This window comes from Corvus brachyrhynchos, unplaced genomic scaffold, assembly GCF_000691975.1.
Source record: "Corvus brachyrhynchos isolate BGI_N302 unplaced genomic scaffold, ASM69197v1 scaffold42, whole genome shotgun sequence".
Lineage (NCBI taxonomy): Eukaryota > Metazoa > Chordata > Aves > Passeriformes > Corvidae > Corvus > Corvus brachyrhynchos.
Genome location: NW_008237242.1, coordinates 1653100 through 1672921, shown reverse-complemented (window position 1 = coordinate 1672921; position 19822 = coordinate 1653100). Strand labels below are relative to the sequence as shown.

Genomic DNA, 19822 nt, shown 5'->3' with positions numbered 1-19822 from the left:
CTTAAATCCTGCAGGGTGGGAAAGGAACTCTACATATAGGGCAGTGTTTTGCTCAGTATGACAGGGTCATAGTTTCTTGTCCACAAAAATACTGCATACTGTTTCCAAACTCTAATTCACAAAAATTCTGGGTGTTCTTCAGCCTGTACCATATCCATGTGACAATAACCTTGCCAGCGTACATTGCTGCTAGTCCACAATACCACTATTACTAGTCCCAGGGATTCTCTCACGCAGTGCCTACCAATAATGGATGAAAACACTTCAGCTGCTTACAAACTTCATTTACATTCACTGAAGGTTAAGACAGATCTCTGCAGATGAAGGCTATGCACAGGTTCGCCATAATTACACTACAAGCTATACTGAAGCTTGTTCTGTTGTCCACTGCATCAGAATAAGTAAATAAAATTTAAAATGCCTATGTGAGAATTGCTTAAACTTACCCTGAATTCAAGGGTAATTTGAAATGTCTGATAGGATTTTTTCAGTGGTTCAAAGGTGATATATGAGTGGCCAGAGAACTGAGGATACTGGATACTAATGTCTGAAAAGCAAAGAGGGAAGCATGTTATTTAGCAGTTTTCTTCCATATAAAGATCAATATACACATTTAGTACTAGGTAACATCAGGTGGCAATGAAAGGCAGAGTACCCCCAGAGACAACCATTAGTCAGCAGCAGTCAACAATCAGTTAACCTATTGCCTTGTCCTCCCACCACTTTTTACAGCTAATTCCTTTATTCCCAAGGACCTGGTGAACTTGGAAAGAAACAGGATACTGAGGGCCAAGTAAAGCCCAATAGTTTAATCAGAGAGTTCAGAGGAAATTTCTCCAGGTTTTCATCCTTGTTATAGAAGACAGAACCCATCAACTTTATATTTATCTTCTTTTAAGAACTTATTTAACAAAGAGAGGACAAAGTAATTTTCTGTTCTGCAGGATTACAAAAATATAGGTGGGAAATATGGCCAGACTCTAGGCAGCATTAGTCACTGCTGCTCCATAGCTGCTGCATCCAGCATCTGGAGAATCACTGGATGTCTCATAACAGCCCAGAAGCTTCCAGCACTTCCCTAAAGTCAGCTCAGGGCAGAAGCTAAAGGGAGTGATGGGGAGAAGAGAGTCCCCGCAGGCATCTTTCCAACCCTGGCTGCAACAGTGGCTCTTCTTATTGCTCTTGTCAAATGGCATTATAAACCCTCACTCTTTGCTGTCTTACGTTAAACCCTGACCCTGAGAGAAAATGAAAATCAGAGATGTCCTACTGCTAGCCACTGTCAGCTGTAAAATTACCTTTGCAGCTAATTTTCCTAAGGAGCACTGAGGACAGACGCAGTTTTTGCAGTGGATTTAAGCCTAATGAGGAAGGAAGGGTGAGGAGTCCTATTCCTCTTTGCTATTTGAATACTGAGTGTGTTTTTCTCACTCAGTTTTTGAATCTGGATAGAGTTCTCTCAGTGTTTTTGCTTGCAATGCATACATTTTAAGCTGAGGTGAAGGGGATTGGTGCTATAAACCTGAATGCAACTTCAGCAGAGAACAATTAACTCATGTCCTGATCACAAGCAGAACTGACTGACTTCAGATCAGAGTGTCATGCAGCTGTTGACTGTGAATTCAGCTGCTGACTTTCCATTCAGATTAATATATTATTTAACAATATTGGCTACTGAAGATAAATTCAGTACAAAGGAGTATTGGCACATGATGCTTAGTCTGGAATAACACACTCCCCTGTGAAAAATGAAGGGTTTGGACTGATGTTAACAGACTGCTTTCCAAGTTGTATATGGCCATGTCAGTTCAAATAAATCCTCAACTCTCTGCACTTGATCAAGGCCTAAAATCACATCTGCAGCTGTTCCATGTTGCTGAGTCACAACAGATTGTTTTCAGAAGGAGCTCTCTTTGTTCCAGCACTCCAGTTTGGAGAAGACAAAGCACCTTCAGCGTCTGTATCCCTGAGGCATGACACTGTGCAACACGAGGTCTAACGTGACCCTGTAGAAGAAACATGGGTTCCCGATGCTCTGCTGCATGGCAGGGTCTTGGCAGATCAGATCAGCATGCAGTGGGACGGACAATCAGCTCTATGGGGATCTGTTAATCCACTGCTTTTCCTATTTCACATGTTCCCCCTGTTCATCCCCCAGCCTTGGCCACTCCCTCAGTTTCTCCCTATTTGTTCTTGTACCCCAACCCCGCCCAGGGACCGCCCCTGGGCCCCTGACAAAACCATCCCGCACCCAGACCACGCTGTCGCTCTACCTCTGAACGTCGCGGGGACAGGATGTGATTAAAGTCATCTCAGTCCCTCATGAGAGACCCTTCTCTACCTTCTTTACCATCCACTGCGTTGTAACACTGCTGGCTGCTGGAGCCCGATCGCGGGGCTGTCCGAAATGGACTCCGGGATGCGATTAATCGCATGGCCCTAGGGAACCCTCGCTGAGCTTTCAGGCCACAGCAGCCTGCTAGACAGAGTCCAGCAGTTACAACACAGCTCTTTCTTAGCTGGAGGGACAGCCACCACATTTGTTCTGGTGGAGCTGGACCACCACAACAAATGGGACATTTTCTTCGAATGAGCCCCAGAGTCCATCTGACCCCTTGATTACCAAACCAGAAGAAAAATTACTTCAGGGGGAAAAAAGTGACCTGCTTTGGGCCTGGAGAGGGAGCTGGACTGGCTCACCAGGTGATCTCTTCACTGTTAACCTTGTGAAAGGGTGAGTTTAGGTCTCTAGAGGGAAAGAACAGGAAGGCAGCAAGGGAAGAAGCAGGACAGCCTCCTTCATCTCAGCAAGCTCTTGCCATGGCTCAGCTGCCCTGGAAAAAGGCAACGGGATGGATGGCAAGTCCTGACTGAGACCAACACACCTCCTCACATTGGCCCAGCCTTCAGGTCATGCTTTCTGAACTGGGGATAAGACTTTGTTCCTCCCTTGCCCCAACCTGCCTGACATAAGTGCTGCACTGCAGACCTGCAGACCATGTGAAAAGCCTCCTCTGGAGGTATTTTTACAGTGGGAGCTCTCTCACATCCCTGCTGTGGGACCGGCATCATCTGATGGACCACACTGAAAATGGGGGTGGTTCTGGGCTTCAGCTGCTGCCAAAAGGCAAGTGTTAAAGAGGGGTTGAATATCTTCAGCTTCCAGCTGTGGGTGCCATGATTGGATCCTGCCATACCTGGGTGATTAACAACATACCTGCTCTGTCATCGCCTGACTCTTAGGTGAGGGAGGGAGGATTAACCTCCCCTGTGCATCTTTACACAGGTTCTGCATTCAGCTTTATTAAAGAATAACTTTTTCCCACCTCACTGAGGAAAAAAAAGAAAAGGGGATGATGCCTGAGCTGTGACTTCCCGCTGGAAGTTGCTCCTATCCTTAGAGATCCACTAAATCCAGGTGGCTATTCCCAAAGTGCACATTGGTTGGTTCTGTCCTTGACCCAGACAAAAAAGCAGCCAGCAGCAGTGGGCACACAGAAACCTACCTTCCTCACACATGTCCCCTCCTTTGCCCAAGTTGCAGTGGCAGCGTGAGCCGCCCCGGTCATAGTCGTTGATGCAGAAGCTGTCTGCAGAGCACACGGCCTCATCACAGGACAGGTCAAAGAGGCGGGCAGCAGAGGACATGCTGCCCCTCCTTGCTGCCCACGCAGTGGTCGCCCTCACTGTGGTTGAAGGGCGTGTGGTGGTAGGAGTGGAAGTAGTGGGTTCAGAAGTGGTGGTGAGAACCCGTGACAGGAGCCTGGAACTAGACCCTGGTGTGACCTTAGTTTCAACCAGAAATTTTCTGTTGCCTCCTTTAATAGCAGGAAGTGGTCTGAGCTGAAACAAAGAAACACCAATTCAGTAAATCTAAAATGCTATGGGGAAATGAAATTAATACCTTTCAAGATACAGATCTGAGGCAACGAACTCACCCTCAATGAAGAAAAAGAAGTGCCCACATTACTATATGTGAGCACACAATATCAGATATTAAACTTCCTGACAGGACCAGACACTTTAAAACATCAGTAAAATAAAGAAAACAGAAGTGCCAAAGAGAAATCCTGACATTTACCTCTTCTATATAAATGTCGTAGTCTGAATCATCAATATCAAATCCATCACCATCACCAGTCACTGTGTCTGTGATGTACTGATGCCCATAGCTTCCACTTCCTAACTCCTCAGAGCCTGAAAAGACATAACTGGCATATTCAGTTCACAGAGTTTGCACACAGCAATTCAGATCTTACCACCCACCCCGATTCACAACACTTAAGTCTGAAGTGATGCTAATTTTCATCCTGAACAGACAATGTAAGTGTGGAGATGGCAGATGTTGTCCAACTTAAAACACACTTAAAGTGAAGACCTTCATTTAGTCACTTACTAGGTGATTAAACAAATAAAGCAGGCAAAACTCAGTTCTCCTTCTGCAAACTGACTTGTATTCATCATTTTTCCAGGAAAAAGGTATCAAATTTTTTCGGCATGGACAACATTTCAATGACTTAATTGTTTTTAGGTCAAATTTTTCCCTTTAGGAAATACAGTTTTTATCTGCCTTACTGGCAGCCATGTAAACAGGAACAGCAAAAGAGATGCACACAGCTAGGATACATTCTATTTAGGACTTAAACTACCTCTTCTGACTCCGAAGTTCCTGAAATTAGCGTCCTATATGTATTCTTAGACTATTTTTTAAAATCCAATTCAGTACCTTGAAAAAAGAAACATGCACAAACATCTTCACCCAGAGGGTGGTTGGGCACTGGAACAGGCTTCCCAGGGCAGCGGTCACAGCACCAGCCTGACAGAGTTCAGGAAGCACTCAGACAAGGCACATGGTGGGATTATTGGGGCTATCCTGTGCAGGGTCAGGAGCTGGACTCAATGATCCTTGTTGATCCCTTCCAACCCAGGATATTCCATGATTCTATGACCATATGTTTTTCACGTACATAATCAACTTCTGCCACTCCCCAGAGCACTGAACCGTGCTTTGAAGGACTCTGGGCTGGAAATGGACAGTTTAAACTGTTCCATTAAGGGGATCCTCATTTCTATTTCATAGAAAATACCTGTACTTTTCTGCACTTTACATAGCAAATTCTGCCTAAACAATGGTCCGTGCTTTTTAGCTATTAAAGTTCACCAGGTCATGAAGAAATATAGTAAAAGCAACCACATCATTGCAGTTACTCATCATTTCAGCAAGGCTAAGAACAGATAACATTAAACTATTAAAACAACAGATTCATGTATCTGCCTTTTCCATGCAATATTTTGCCATGACTTAAGAACAGCATAGGTAACCTGCAGAGTTTCTCTACTAAGCTGACCCCAGCTGCCTGTGTGTTTTGGCAGCCGTAACCTGTCCATATCTTCTGGCAGTTAGCAGGTCCTTTACATTGCAACATGTAGAGATGCAAAGTCTTGCTGGGCAGTGACTGTCTGCAGAAAGGAGAGTCAGAAAATGCCACTTGATGGTAGTGAGAGCTTCACTACCAGTACTAAGCAATCCGATAAAGCCAGTGAAGTTAACGAGGCTCAGCAGACTTTCAGAAGGAGCAGTGTGGGCACAGTGCTATTGTGCTGTTTGAGTCAGTCTAACTGGGATCAGCCATTTCCCAGATCAGTGGACAATATAGCAAAAATGTTTCACTAAACTGATACAGGCAGGAGTGTACTTACCTAAATCTTTTTGTACTCTCTCCTCCTTTGCTGTGATTGCAACCCAGAAGTCCTGGCAGACAGTTATGAAATCTAACATATGTGCACCGGAGATGAATGTGTGCCCTGGCTGACTAACTGGCTGCACTCCACATCCTCTGCAGGGGTTACTTATCAATGGGCTTTGCACATTACATCAGCACACAGAAAAATTAGAGGCAAATGCATAGAGGTAATGAGGCATACACACTTGCAACCAAGAAAGCATGCTGGACTGGGACAAAATGTGTATAAGCCTTTTCACTCTAACATGTATACCTAGTCAATCTGTAAATAATACATTTTATCTGTACATTAAACAGAAGTATTCAGCCCTGAGTTCTACCAAATGAGCTAAGCAGATAACTCTATGACTGGTAACAAGATGAGGCAAACAGGACAAACTACATCCAGATTATTTCTGCTACTGACTGTGAATGCACAGGCAAAGGATTAGAGAATTAGACTGCACATTTATGAACTGGTCCCAGTCCTGCAACCACTGGAATGAATTTCACCATATTGAAAACAATAGGTACTATCAAAACATAAACAAAACCTCTTACTCCTAGTATTCACTTTTATAGTCACTCTGGTTAATCACCATCCAGAATAATTTTACTCCAGGTTGGAAGCTAGGGAGAATAAAGCAGAGTAGAGTAGAGTAGAGTAGAGTAATTATTCAGGTGGAAGGAACGATCACCTAGTCAAGCTGCATCTTCTACCCATCACTGCATTAGAATCCCCTTCTTTGGTAACAGTGATTCTGTAAGATATGCCATTCTACAAAAGTTTCAGCGTGTAAAACCACGAATATATGCATTACAAATATGATTTGCAGTTGTGTTGGTTTTGCTTTGCCTGGTTTTGGTAGGAGGATGGGCTACAGGGGTGGCTTCTCTAAGAAGCTGCTAGATGCTTCTACCGTGTCTGGCAGAGCCAATCCCTGGTGGCTCAAAAGATGGACGTGCTGCTGGCCAAGGCTGGGCCGATTGGAAACAGTGGTAACGCCTCTGTGAGAATGTATTTAAGAAGAAGTCAAAACAAAGTTTGTGGCAGTTTTAATTCCATCCAGAGAAGAGTAGGTGAGAACATGCAAGAGGAACAACCCTGCAGACACCAAGGTCAGTGAAGGAGGAGGGGGAGGAGCTGCTCCAGGTGCCAGCACCAAGATTCCCCTTCAGCCCCCGGTGCAGCCCATGGTGAAGCAGCTGTGCCCCTGCAGCCCAGGGAGGTCCACAGGGTTGCAGAGATCCACCTGCAGCCCATCGATGAGCCCACCCTGGAGCAGGTGGGTGCCTGAGAAGAGGGTGAAAGCCCACAGGAGACCCAGGGACAAGTGCCCAGCTCCCAGGCTGGAGCAGCCTGTCCTTGAAGGACTGCACCTGTGGAACAGTGACCCACTGCTGCAGCAGTGTGAGGGGTGCTGTTGCCTGTGGGATGGACTCATGCTAAAGAAGTTCATGGAGAACTGTCTCCAGTGGGAGGGACCCCACAGTGCAGCAGGGGAATGACTCCTCTCCCTCACTGGTGAGAGAAGCCCTGGGTGATGAACTGACCACAACCCTCATTCCCTGTCTCCTTGCACTGCTGGGGTAGGAGGTAGAGCTGGGAAGGAGGGAACAGGGTGGGGAAGGTGTTTTTAAGGGCTTATGCTACTTCTCATTATCATGCTCTGATTTGGTTAGTAGAAAATTCCCTTCGTATCTCTAAGTTGATCCCGTTTTGCCCACGACAATATTTGGTGAGTGATCTCTCCTGGTCCTTATCTCAAACCATGAACCATTCGTTAAATTTTCTCCCCTTTGTCCAGCTGCAGAGATGAGTGAGAGCAGCTTGGTGGGGGCTGGGCATCTGGCCAGGTTAACCCAGTCTTTTTATTAGACAATGAAGGCAATCATGATGATTTTAAGATGAGGATACTAACTGGGAGAAGTAACGGGCAAAACAAGTACTGGTAAATGTTAAACAGTAGAATGATTGTGGGGAATTTTTGTTTTAATTGTGGTGAAGGATCCAGGGGTGTATTTTGTCTAAATTGTTAATTTTTGTTCTGATTTTGGTTTTGGTGTTTTTTTTTCTTTAAAGTTCACCAAAAAAGGGATTTATTGGTATATCATATACAATATCTTTTTAGTATCACCTACATTTTCCTTACTTCTGCCTTGATTCAGATTTGGGTTAGGGTTAGGGTTATTAGATTTAGATGTAGAAGCTCTCAACGAAGAAAGCCAGCACCAGTTCACAATCTGCTCCTTGCATTGCTCATTGGCTTCCTCCATTCTCTTGACCAAGAGCTTTGTATTCTGCTGCTTCCTCCTTGCTCTTTTGAGTGCTCTGCTTCTTCAGAGCAATATGCCTGCACTGCAGCACTCGAGGAGTCCCTAGTCACTGGATCTTAGGAGCCTTGGTTCTGGGTTTCTTGCCCCTCTTGTTCACAGGCTTCCTCACAACGCACTGGCGAGCATCATCCTTCTTAGACAGGTTGAACAGCTTGCAGATTCTGCAGGTCCTCTGTAGAGGGAATCCTTGTGGAATATAGGATACCCCAGGAGGGCTTGGGCATCCCAGGGCTGTTGCAGAAGTACCCCTGACGGGGCCTCAGGCTGGAGGCACTGCTTAGCCGGCGGCCTTGAACAGCCTTGGGAAAAGGTATACACTGGTCAGCTCCCCCACTGCTTAGAGGCTTTCTCATGGGAAAGGGGCGTGAACTTTGGGAAAAAGTATAACTTGGTGTAACCGAATAATAAAACGGGAGCACGATGCTCAAATCGTATCGGTGTTCGTATCGTGACTCTGGCTGGATTCCCCTGCTCCCGGGACACCCCCCCGTAACAGTCCTCTTGGGGCCAAGATGACAGGGTTGTGTCCATCAGCCCAGCAATGCCCTTTTCACCCTTTTTCACTATGACCAAGTTCAGAACACTCAAGTTTGCATCACTGATGCAACCGTGAATGGATTTGCACTTTATCTCTCCAGTTCTTCTGGGGCACTATTTTTTTAATGGCCCTTGCTAAGCAGAAGGCAGACACATCCGTGAGGCAGGACACCTTCATGGAGAATCCTTTGTCATTGCCACCACTGATCCTGACAACATATCCCTTCCACTCCTCAACAAGGGAATCAGCCAGGACCTCTGTGGCCATTCGTTTCTCTTAGGATGTTCTTAGCTTGCACCCATTGTCCGCTTCAATGAGCTTCTGGCAGCCAGGGGCTGGGAAAGACATATTCAGCTTCATCCTGCTCATGCCTTGATACTGCTGGAAAGGGCAGCACTAACTCAGCTTCCAGCATTCACAGCAATTTTCAGCTCACTGAATCACAGAATTAACTAGGTTGGAAAAAAGACCTTTTAGATCATCAAGTCCAACCTACAACCTCACACCACCTTATCAACTAAACCGTGGCACTAAGTGGCACATCCTGTCTTTTTTTAAACACCTCTAGGGATGTTGACTCCACCACCTCCCTGGGCAGATGATTCCAATGCCCAATCACCCTTCCTGTGAAGAATTTCTTCCTAATGCTTAGCATAAACTTCCCCCGGCACAGCTTAAAGACTGTGTCTTCTTGTTCTGTCATTGATTGCCTGGGCGAAGAGACTGATCCCCTGCTGCCTAAAACCTCCTTTCCAGTGGTTGTAGACAGTGATAAGGTCTCCCTGAGCCTCCTTTTTTCCAGGCTAAAACTAAATTTCCGTGCATTTTCAGTGAGCTTTTGAGAATATTCCAGTTTGGCCCCCACTCCCAGCTCACCTTCTGGGGGTGGTTCCAAGAGTTTTTTGTCTCAGTCCTGATCTTTAACTTTTGGAATGAATAACAATAATCTGGGAGAAAGCCAATGGGGTATCAGCTCCTTCTGGGGCATTGTTTGGAAGCTCACCACTTCCCGCACGCTCCCAGTATTTTTATCACATGTTGGAGCGGGCAGAGGGATCAGTTCCCCCTCCCCAACAAATCCAAACTTTTCATGCAACAGTATGCATTCTTATTAAAAGACACAGCTCTTTGCCATGTGCTCTTTCTTCAGAAAGCTTTATTTCATTTCCCAGCATCAGTAAAATTTTCAAAAGCCTCTATCCTCTGTAACTTAGTTAATTCTGCTGTAGGGTGTGGTATCATCACCATCAGCTCCACTCCATCATATGCTAATGCTTTAAAAAAGAGCAGGCTTGAGGCTGATTATCAGGGGGTGGTTCCAATGAGTCATCCCCCTCCTCCAAAGTGTGAAGGGAGGTGACATCAATGACCAGGGAGTCCTGCCTAGCTCTTTACCTCCTCACCTTTTACAAGTGGGCACAGTTCAGGGTGTGGGGAGGAGTCTGGATTTGGTGCAAACTCCTCCCCACAGGTGAGGTAATGCTCAGGGTGGCCGAGCACCACCCCCAAATTGGCATGCATGCTTCCCCTAAAGATGGTAATTTTCTTTTCTAAAGCTCTGCACAAACTGGTTTAACAGGTTTCTCAGGTTCTGGGCTAGTTGCTTTTGGGCCATCAGCCCTGCCTCAGCCCTGAGGCAAGCAATTGTTTCAGCCTTCAAGGCAATTTGCACCTTTACCAGCTCCTCAGCAAAAATGTGCTTCTCTTTTTGACTAGCCATTTCAAACTCCATTATGGTTTTTGTCCCTTTTAGGACAGCCATCTTAGACTGACCATGTGCTCTGTGGGCAGCCATCTTAGATTGACCACGTGCTACCTGGCCAGGAGGTTTCTTTTCCCCCTTTGCCAAAGTTCCAATTCTCTCTGTTGCGACTTGCGGTTTTTGCCAGTTTTTTCTCAGAGACAAACTTTACAAGTGTACAGCAACTTCACTTCGAGAGCAATCCAGGTCTGCCCTTGACCTTATTGCTGCAGAACATTAGTTTTAACAAAAAACTTTCTCTCCTTAAATTGCAGCTAGCAATAATCTCCACACAAAGCAACTCTTTGCCAAAACTCAGAGTATCCAGCATGACTATGCCAATATCCCTTCCACTCCTCAACAAGGGAATCAGCCAGGACCTCTGTGGCCATTCATTTCTCATAGAATGTTCTTAGCTTGCACCCATCGTCCACTTCAGTGAGCTTCTGGCAGCCAGTGGCTGGGAAAGAGATGTTCAGCTTCATCCTGCTCACGCCTCGATGCCACAGGAAAGGGCAGCACTAACTCAGCTCCCAGCATTTGCAGCAATTTTCAGCTCCCTGAACACTTGCTTTTACGTCAGGTCTGTGCTACTGTCACCAAAACTGCTGAAAAAACAAAAACTCTTCAACAACATTTTTTAGTGGTAGAGAATTACGGCATTTTTTATTTTGGCCAGGATGTTGTACTGGCCAGGATGTGCAAGAGAAATCATTTCATCCGGGCATTGCCCGGGTTGAACAGAGAAAATCATTCCATCACACATGGCTCTTTACTAGATTTTTCACATACTTATACAGTCAAAACCCAGAGAAATCCATTGGTTCAATGTTCATTAGTACCAAGTTACGCAGTTCTTAGTATTTGGTTTTCTATTGGTTATTGATCCCTTTGCCTTCGATGCTAATTAGGTCCTCATCCTGCATTCTCTTATTGATCTTTTCCCAGACTAGGTGTCTCTGAGACACCAGGGAGGATGATCGGGCATTGACGTTCATTGTGGTCACTTATATCTTGTGCATCCCCTGGCAGCTCCCAGTCCATTGAGTTGTTAAGCTCCTCAGGCCCTGCCCAGGGAACAGAGTCTCTTGAAAAGAAACTTCCATTCCCTTCCTCCTGGGCAAAGATGAACAAAACCCTTGACTAAAGTTAGTTTAAAATATTAGAAGTTGTATCATTTCCAACACTACTACTTACTGCCTTTTATGTGTCTGAAAGTATTTCGGAACTAATTTAGTTCTTTTAATGTATAAATTTGCCTAAGAGCAATGGAAGCCATAAGGATAATTTGGGAATAAAGAAAGGAAAAATCACAATCATGTGTCAGGGGAAACAATCTAATGTGTACCCAAACAAGCTGTGACACACACACTCCATTTTCTAACTTGGAAGTCATAAGCTACAAAATAAATATCTGTTATAGTCAAAATGCTATCTTTTTTTTTTTTCCAGTCAAACTTTCTATTGGCTTAACGGGATGTAAGTTTGATAAAGATGGCAAGAGTGAAGCAATGCAGAAAATGAAGTATCTTTATATTCATACATAGGAGAATGTTAGGTCTCGAATTCACATTTAGATAAACACATTTGCTTGCATATATGGATATGATTTTAATGCCATGCCAGTTTTACAGAACTGTAACTCTCCTGATTTGAGTGGTTATCACTAAAAATACATTAATAAGCACCAGCATGCAATGAGACATGGTATCTTAGGAGAGACTGGCAGTTCCCCAAACAGCAGGTGTCCCTCTTTCATCTGGCAGATCAAAACGTTCCATGCTTTCCTAACAGAAGATGTTGGGAGACGAAATGTACCCACTATTTTAAACTGGACAATGGTTCCTTTCACGTTACTGAACTCGTAACATTTTAGAGCCTGGAGAGAGCAAAGAAGGTACGGCTTATTGTGTCTGGTAGAAAGACTGCTTTGAGGCCCTTCTTCAAAGACATTCACTATGTAAGGTTGGCGTCACCAGAATAAGTGTGACTTCAGAAGGTGTCCTAATATCCACAGGTCTTCAGATCTCCAGTTTTTCCCCTTCCTGACTGTAACTGAATTTCAGCCAGCACATGCTACATTGCTCTACTTGCTGATCTGTGAGCAGTTTTGGTAGCATGTAATGCACTCAGGAGCAACGGAGCAATGAGATGCATTCACTTCTGACCATGTCTGAATTTATACAGGTGAGTACACATATGACTGATGAGGTATCAGCCCACTGGCTTCTCAGTTGCCTTGTTCTTGCCTACATTTGGCCTTTGCTCACTGGACATTACATGACAGTCACATGTGACATGATGCAATATAACTACAAAACAGGATGCAGAGAAATTAACAGGACTTTTTGTAGATAAACCCCCACATCAGCCCATCTCTTAAGTGCTTTCTGTGTTGCTTTCCTGGAGAGCTCATCTCATAATGGGTGGTAAATCAGGGACAATTAAGCAAAGTGGTACTCTGCAAACACCAAAACAATGACTGTAGAGATAATAAGCAGGCTGTATTTAATTAAATCAGTGTTCCAGTGTACAAGGAGAAGTAGTCTGATTAAGACCCTCTACCAGGTTCTATAATCCTGTTTTATAAATAATTGAAAAAGTTGAGGGGGTCATGAGCTTTAGACAGCCTCTTTCCAAATAATTAGGGATTAAGTTATACTAAAGAAATCTTTCTTAAAACAAATATAAAGCCACATGAACTTTTTTTTTTTTGCTAATTAGGTTGCCATCATCATACTGAGGAAGGGACACGAGGGAGTGTAGGAGGTAGAACAGGGGGCACTACAACACAGGCAGATTGGATGGAAGTGTTAACAGACTTACTGCCTTCATGCAGAACCTCCCATAGGTCTTAACCCAAAATACAACAGGAGTATTTAAAAATTACTTTTATGCTTTTCAGTGACTCACAGTGTGATGATGCATGTCAATTGACCTGTCTCTTGCTTTTGTCACTGTCCCTACAACTACCAACACTGCTTTTGTAAAGTCTCTGGAGATCTGTGGGGAACAGTTCTGTGAAAAACCTTCTCCATTTACTATCTCCAGGACACATCACCACCATTTAAATCAAGGTTTGGGCCCCAGAGATTGCCCTTTTTCTGTGCCTGAGCCTCAGCTGACCCATGCAAGCTCCATGCAGAATATTTAAGCACCTATGCCAATGCCCTGCTCTGTGTGATCCTGGCAGTGACGACCAGGACCACAGAAAGGGATGTGCCCTGCTTAAGCAGTCACTTCTGTCACATTTGCTGTGGAGACAAGCAGGAGGGTATTTTTAACAGAAGACACTTCCTCTGTTGGTCTGGCAAAGCTCAAGGCTGGTGACCTTGCAGGCACAGTGCAAACCCCATCTGTTTCCCGAGAAGATGAAGGGTATTGAAGCAATGCAGGTGATGACATTTTTTTTTGTTTGATTCTTTGGGACAGTTTATTATGTTGTTTCTAAACTGAGTATGTGCAATCTGTTATTTTCCAGTGAATTGTCCATGACATTTTGAAAGATTTTATACAGCAAAACCCAAACAGCCATGTAAGTGAAATACCCACAACGTGCAACTGTAATTAAGAAAGGCAAGAAAAAAATTGGTTTATTGCATCATTTCCCTCTAGAAAAAAATTAATGAAACCAAATCACAAATAAATGAGAACCCTTGGGGAAACTTGCCCTCTCTTTCCTCCCTGAAAATGGAGCAATTAACGAAGCATGCATTTTTTACTAGGTAAGGGGGTAACTGCTTATAATCAAAGCCACATGTTCTACCTTGGGAGGTCTGTCACAGTAGGTGACACTGTCAGCATCCCTTTAGTGAAGCAAACAAAGACAATGTTTTCCTATGCTGACCTGAAACAATGCAGTCAAGAGTACTGCAAAACCCCAGTTTTAAAAACAAAATGAGTGAATTACCTGTGAGAATGAGATAAACCACAACAGAAAACATCCCTGAGTAGCATGGACCCATCTCTGCCTCAGCCTGCCTACAAGAACTCTCTGCAAGCCAATATGGACCCTGAAGACCCTCTGCTTTTGAGGTAATGTTGGGAATCCGTTAATCAGTTAAAATAAGCATCAGAACAGCACTACTTATTTCAAGTCAGGCATGAAAAAGCCAGCATATATAAGCTTAAAACTACAAATTTTTTAATTCCAAACACAGTAAGGACCTTAGTGCCAGCACCATGTGAGCTAAGTGTAATGCAAAGGAGTCAGACATTGTATGAACTTCTGCCAGCTTTCTAAGATATTTCAGGAATTCTGAAGAATACATAGGCAGGCAGAAAATAGTATGAAAAATCTGTGGCCTGTAGCATGTTTCACTGCTTAGGTGGGAGGAGGAACCATGGTAATAATGAAGGTCATAATTCTTATGATGTGCACTCTGAAGGATAAAGGTGCTTCAGTTTCAGAGATGCCAACTGTCTGACACCTTTTCAAAAACACAAGGTGACTAAGGTGTAATCTGCTGGCACTTTGAGAGAGTCAAGCAACTGGTACCACCTGAGATACATCACCATACCTGAGACAGCCCCAGGGGACTGTCAGGTGTTTATGAAATGGCACATGCCCTCCTGTAGTCACTGTTGAAAACCACAAAACTTTGAGGACCTCAAATCTGCTGAACACTTACACTTAAGCAATTGAAGTGAGTGATTAACTGAGCCAAAGAACTGGGTTTTCCAGCTGCTAAAAGCAGGAGGGTACCTTCAGATACATAATGTGAATTAGGACTGAGTTTTAATTGGATGCCCCTGAGTTTAGTGTTTCGTTTGGGGCTTTTTTTCTGTACCGTGAAACCTGTCAGTGGTTTAAATCATTCTTCAGGGGTTTTTAATGTTTTGGAGAAAAATAGATGTTCAGGCTATGCACAGCTTTAATGAACAATTTTCTCCCAACAAAAGTTTAGCTTTTCTACTAATGTGTAATGTATTTGTGTGTCTGGTTAACATCAAGTCAGTCTCCTACACAGACATCACAAGTAAAGACAAGTGAGAGCTGCTATCAGCTAGACTATCATTTGAGCTACACTCCTGCCTTCAGAAAACCAAATAATTTATTTCTAAAGGCACTCATCCCTGATGCTCTTGAGCAACACTCCTTGCTCTGCAAAAATATGGTTGTGACGACAGGTATCCGCAAGATAACACGATGTGTAGTTTCAGGTATAGTGCCTATATGTAGTTTTTAAGCCTATTTTCAAAGAGCACACTGGCAAAAGAATAACATTTGCGTTTGCCAAAGTAGCTCCAAGTACAAGTACCCTGGAGCAGGACTGGAGCACATCACAGACATGACATGGTCCTGGGCTGCAGGAGCTCTGCCTGGTCATGAAGGTCTCTGCCAAGTACTGCCAGGCCCTTGGAGCAGGGAAACCAACCTCTCAGCCACTGCAGCACCCATGTGCCTACCCTGGGCCAGCACAGACTTTTTAAGCCCATTCAAAGAGCAGTGCAAAATGCATAATATATTGACTTTTCAGATCTGATCCAGGCACAGAGAACCAAGTTCCCATCCCTTATGAACCTCTCCAGAAATCAGTGCTTATACACACCAGATGTGAATTTGTTTCCAAGCACTAATGACAGAAACCCATGTTTTAGAGACATCTTGGCAGGCCTCTGCAGAACAAGCAGTTTCCAAAGACAAAGTGCCTTCCCTGGAGTACTGCACAGCATGAAGATGATTCCACCCTTATTAATAGAGCTAAACACTTTATGTTTTCGACCAAAGAATGCAGCTGCTAACATCCAAAGATAAACAAGATACCAAGGAACACACACGTGTGCCTGAGGCAGCAGGAGCTGACCCTGGAGGATCCACAGGCCAAGGAACTCCAGAGTATGCTGCAAGAGGTTTTCACAAACATTTACTTCAGAAGTTAAACTTTTGAGCTCAGCAGCCATAGCAAACTACATGCAAACTGTTCAGGTGGCTGAATTTAGGACAGAGGGACAAAAAGAATGAAAACTGCCATATAAGTCAATGAAAACAGGGATTCTACAACAGGGAGGCAGTTTAGAAATAAATCTTTATCAGGTTAAATTGGTGGATCACTAAGCATGTTGTTATGTTTCTGCAGCATGTAAAATCTTATTGCAGAGCTCACAGTCCTACCTGAATATTTGCTGCTCATTTTCACTGGTTAATTAGAGATGGTTTGCAATTGAGAGAGTGAGAAAAGAAAAAAAAAAGGCACATAAAATACTGATACACATTTCTATATAAAAAGTTTGGAACACTAAAGATATAGCTCCTTTAGCCCAATTTAGGCTTTGGCTCTCTTTCCTCCATTTCTCTTTGTGACATTTGGTTTTTTGCTGTTAGAAAATGTTCTTTGTGTGATTCCCAGCATACTCTATGTTGCCTTGGTTGGGATTCTCACATACAAGCTGTGACTTTGGGTGTGATAAGGAGCAACAGCCCTCCCAAAATCACCCCACAGTGACACCAGCATTGGCAGAGGATTGCATCCTGAGGAAGCCCAGCAGCAACTGGACTAACACTTACTGCAATGTGCATGGTCTATATTGCTACACAAATGTAATTATAATAGTTAACAAGTTGGTATGTCAGCATGTTCACCTAATATTTTTGCTATGCAGCTTCTGATCAAAAAGGGGTGCTTACTTCTTTATTTTCACTATTTCACTTTATTTATTTCACTATTTTCACTTTATTTACACTATTTTCATGACTGTGTTTAATAGTTAAGAGTCTTATTCCTCAGAAAACTGTACAGGTTTGATTTGGTGTTTCTGAGTTGGTGATATTATATATGTAATATATCAGGTTCAGCTTCAAAGAACAGAAAAAATGAACAATATACTCATCTCTCTCATTTCTCCCCATGATATTCACTTATCAGTTCTGCATGAAGCCAGCACAAAATTCAGAAAGTAGCCATCCAAAAATACCTGGCAATGACCTCCAGAGTGGAGAAATGGCATGAAAGTGATGCTGCCTGGGTCTTTTCAAATCTTTGCTTGTGGCTTTGATTTTTCAATTGGGTTGCTGCTAACTACTTTCAGGATCTCTCTCATTTCTCCCCATGATATTCACTTATCAGTTCTGCATGAAGCCAGCACAAAATTCAGAAAGTAGCCATCCAAAAATACCTGGCAATGACCTCCAGAGTGGAGAAATGGCATGAAAGTGATGCTGCCTGGGTCTTTTCAAATCTTTGCTTGTGGCTTGACTTTCACAGTGTGCTTGCTGCAAACTCCTCAGAGTGGACTGAGAGGTGTGAGAATGGGGGTGACTCTTCCTGGAGAGCAACTCTTTCCACCAGCAGGCCTCCACAGCTATCCCAGATACACTTTATTTACAGATATACTTCATTTTTGTTTAGCTTTGATTACAAGAAGGTGGTTGTACTCACTGAATGTGCGGATGACATCACTTGGTGCACTGGCAGGGCTGGATCCAAAGGAGTTTGCTGCTCGGACAGCAAACTGATACTTCGTGTTTGGGAGAAGTCCTTTGAGAACCATGGACTCCATCTGGATCTGCTCTCTTATTACCGTCCAGTTGCTGTCAAGGTCTGGCCTTGAGGATCAAACAAAGACCACATCTTTAATAATTAAAGCTGGCTCTATAAATTAGCTGCCTTTAAACTTTTCTAGGGAATACACTAATAAATGAGACAGAAGTCTACTAAATCACTGAAACCCTTCACTCTTAAAGGGTCAGACTGTGCAACCCACAATTACCAAGCTGTGAAGCCTGTGATATCAAAACTGTACAATCATACAAACCCAATACTCAGATTTTGGTTATAAAGCCAAGGAGGCTGTTTAGAGGACTGACTGACAAATCCAGTTATGCTTATCTGTTTTGTGGGTTTTGGGTTAGTAGTTTTCAAGTGAGGGTCTATTACCTGTAGTTCCCAACTCCCTCCCTGTATGGCTGTATAAAGCAATAATTTGCAATAGAGGGAAAGTTCCTGATTTATTTCTAAGAGCTGGTGTTCTAATGCCAGTAAGTCCCTTCAAACGCATACAAGCATTAGCAAGATGAGAATCCATCATTTGATCTCCCAAGTAATTAGGTTAATCCACTCAACATAGGAAATACAGATCCAAAGTCTCTTCAGAAAACAAACAAACAGACAAAAAAACCAACCCGAAACAAAAAAACCCAAAGCAAGCCACCAAAAAAACACACAAAGACAACCCAAGACCCACAAAACAATAATGCAGAGAGTGTGGCCTATGTGCATGGGTCTTGTAACCACATTCCTGTAGCTGCCTTTGGACAATGCCTAGTTAACTCCTGATTCATAGTGGAAGCCAGCTGCCAACAAGTGCTTCTCTAAGTGCCATTATAATCCAGCTGAAACCAGTATAACCATTCACATGGCAGTTTGGTATCAAATGTTTTAAGTTCATACATACAGGCACATTGTAAAGGGGTGGGTGATTTCAAGTACTTTGAGAGAGTATTCTGATGCTTCTGCACCATTTCCACTCTCTCTAAAAGTGGCCTCTTCTTATCAAAGAGAGAACAAAATAAGAAGCTAAACAAATACAAACAAAACAAAAATGTAAACATTCACTCTAGGCCACCCAAAATACTAAAATTAAAGTTTATGAAAGTAAAATAAGGACAGAAATGGCTTTCAGAGAAAATTATTCCAGTGTTCTTGCAATATTTATTACAGGAAATAACCTCCAAGTGCACCCTGAATCTACCAGTGTTTACACAGGACTAGCTGCAAATGTCTCCAACAGTCTTCAAATTAAAAATTATAGCACGAGGCAGGCATTTTGTATTTGTTTATTTTCAGCTGGAAGGAAATGCCAAAGTTAATATATGTTTTATTTTCGTGGTCAATACAAGATTTATTGATCACTGAGGTTCCATTGCTTTGTGCCAGCATGGCAAATGCAGTGGCAAAGCAGCAGTTCTCAGCTGCCTGTCCCAAGTGCACAGTGGCACACGGAACATGAATATTTCATTGTCTTGCTAAAAATAAAAACAAAATCAGACAAACACACAAGATGTAATGATAGCTAAATAGACCATCTTAAGTCACCCTTCACCACCATTTCCTGGTAGACAGGAGAGCATTTATTTTGGCTACTCTTCCATTGTTTCCCTCCTCTGAGTTTTTGATGCCTGGGCCAAAATGAAAATATATAGTGTTTTCCAAATGAAAGCTGTTAACATTGCTTCCTTCCAAAGGCTTGCTTAGTAGTGTTTTCAATTTTCCTGTACACATCTTTTTTTGGTTCTAATTCCCATCCAAGGAATTCCTGCTAACTCAAAAGCTGCCTCTTTGCAACAGACCTTGACGATGTGTCCACCCAAGTAGAAACAACACGCCTTTGATGAAAGAACCCAAAGGAGGCATTGCACCCTAAAAATATTTAGGAGATAACACAAACAGCAGGCTAGCCTTCAAATACAGACTGTCTCTCCCAACACTTCCTTCTGCAGAAGTCTGTAATAAAGGAAATGTCTGCAAATATGTAAGGATCTGC

At 43.4% G+C, this 19822-nt stretch overlaps 1 protein-coding gene across 1 annotated transcript in view; it reads right to left on the bottom strand.

The window, feature by feature from the left end:
- The window catches only part of EGFLAM (EGF like, fibronectin type III and laminin G domains), an 81353-nt gene that overhangs the window by 29533 nt on the left and 31998 nt on the right, over nucleotides 1-19822 (bottom strand). The window contains exons 8-11 of the mRNA XM_017730189.1: nucleotides 17719-17885; nucleotides 4082-4197; nucleotides 3507-3843; nucleotides 447-547 (exon numbers count right to left, since the gene is read on the bottom strand). Coding sequence (XP_017585678.1) covers nucleotides 447-547; nucleotides 3507-3843; nucleotides 4082-4197; nucleotides 17719-17885 — 721 coding nt within the window. The remainder of the gene's footprint in view (nucleotides 1-446; nucleotides 548-3506; nucleotides 3844-4081; nucleotides 4198-17718; nucleotides 17886-19822) is intronic.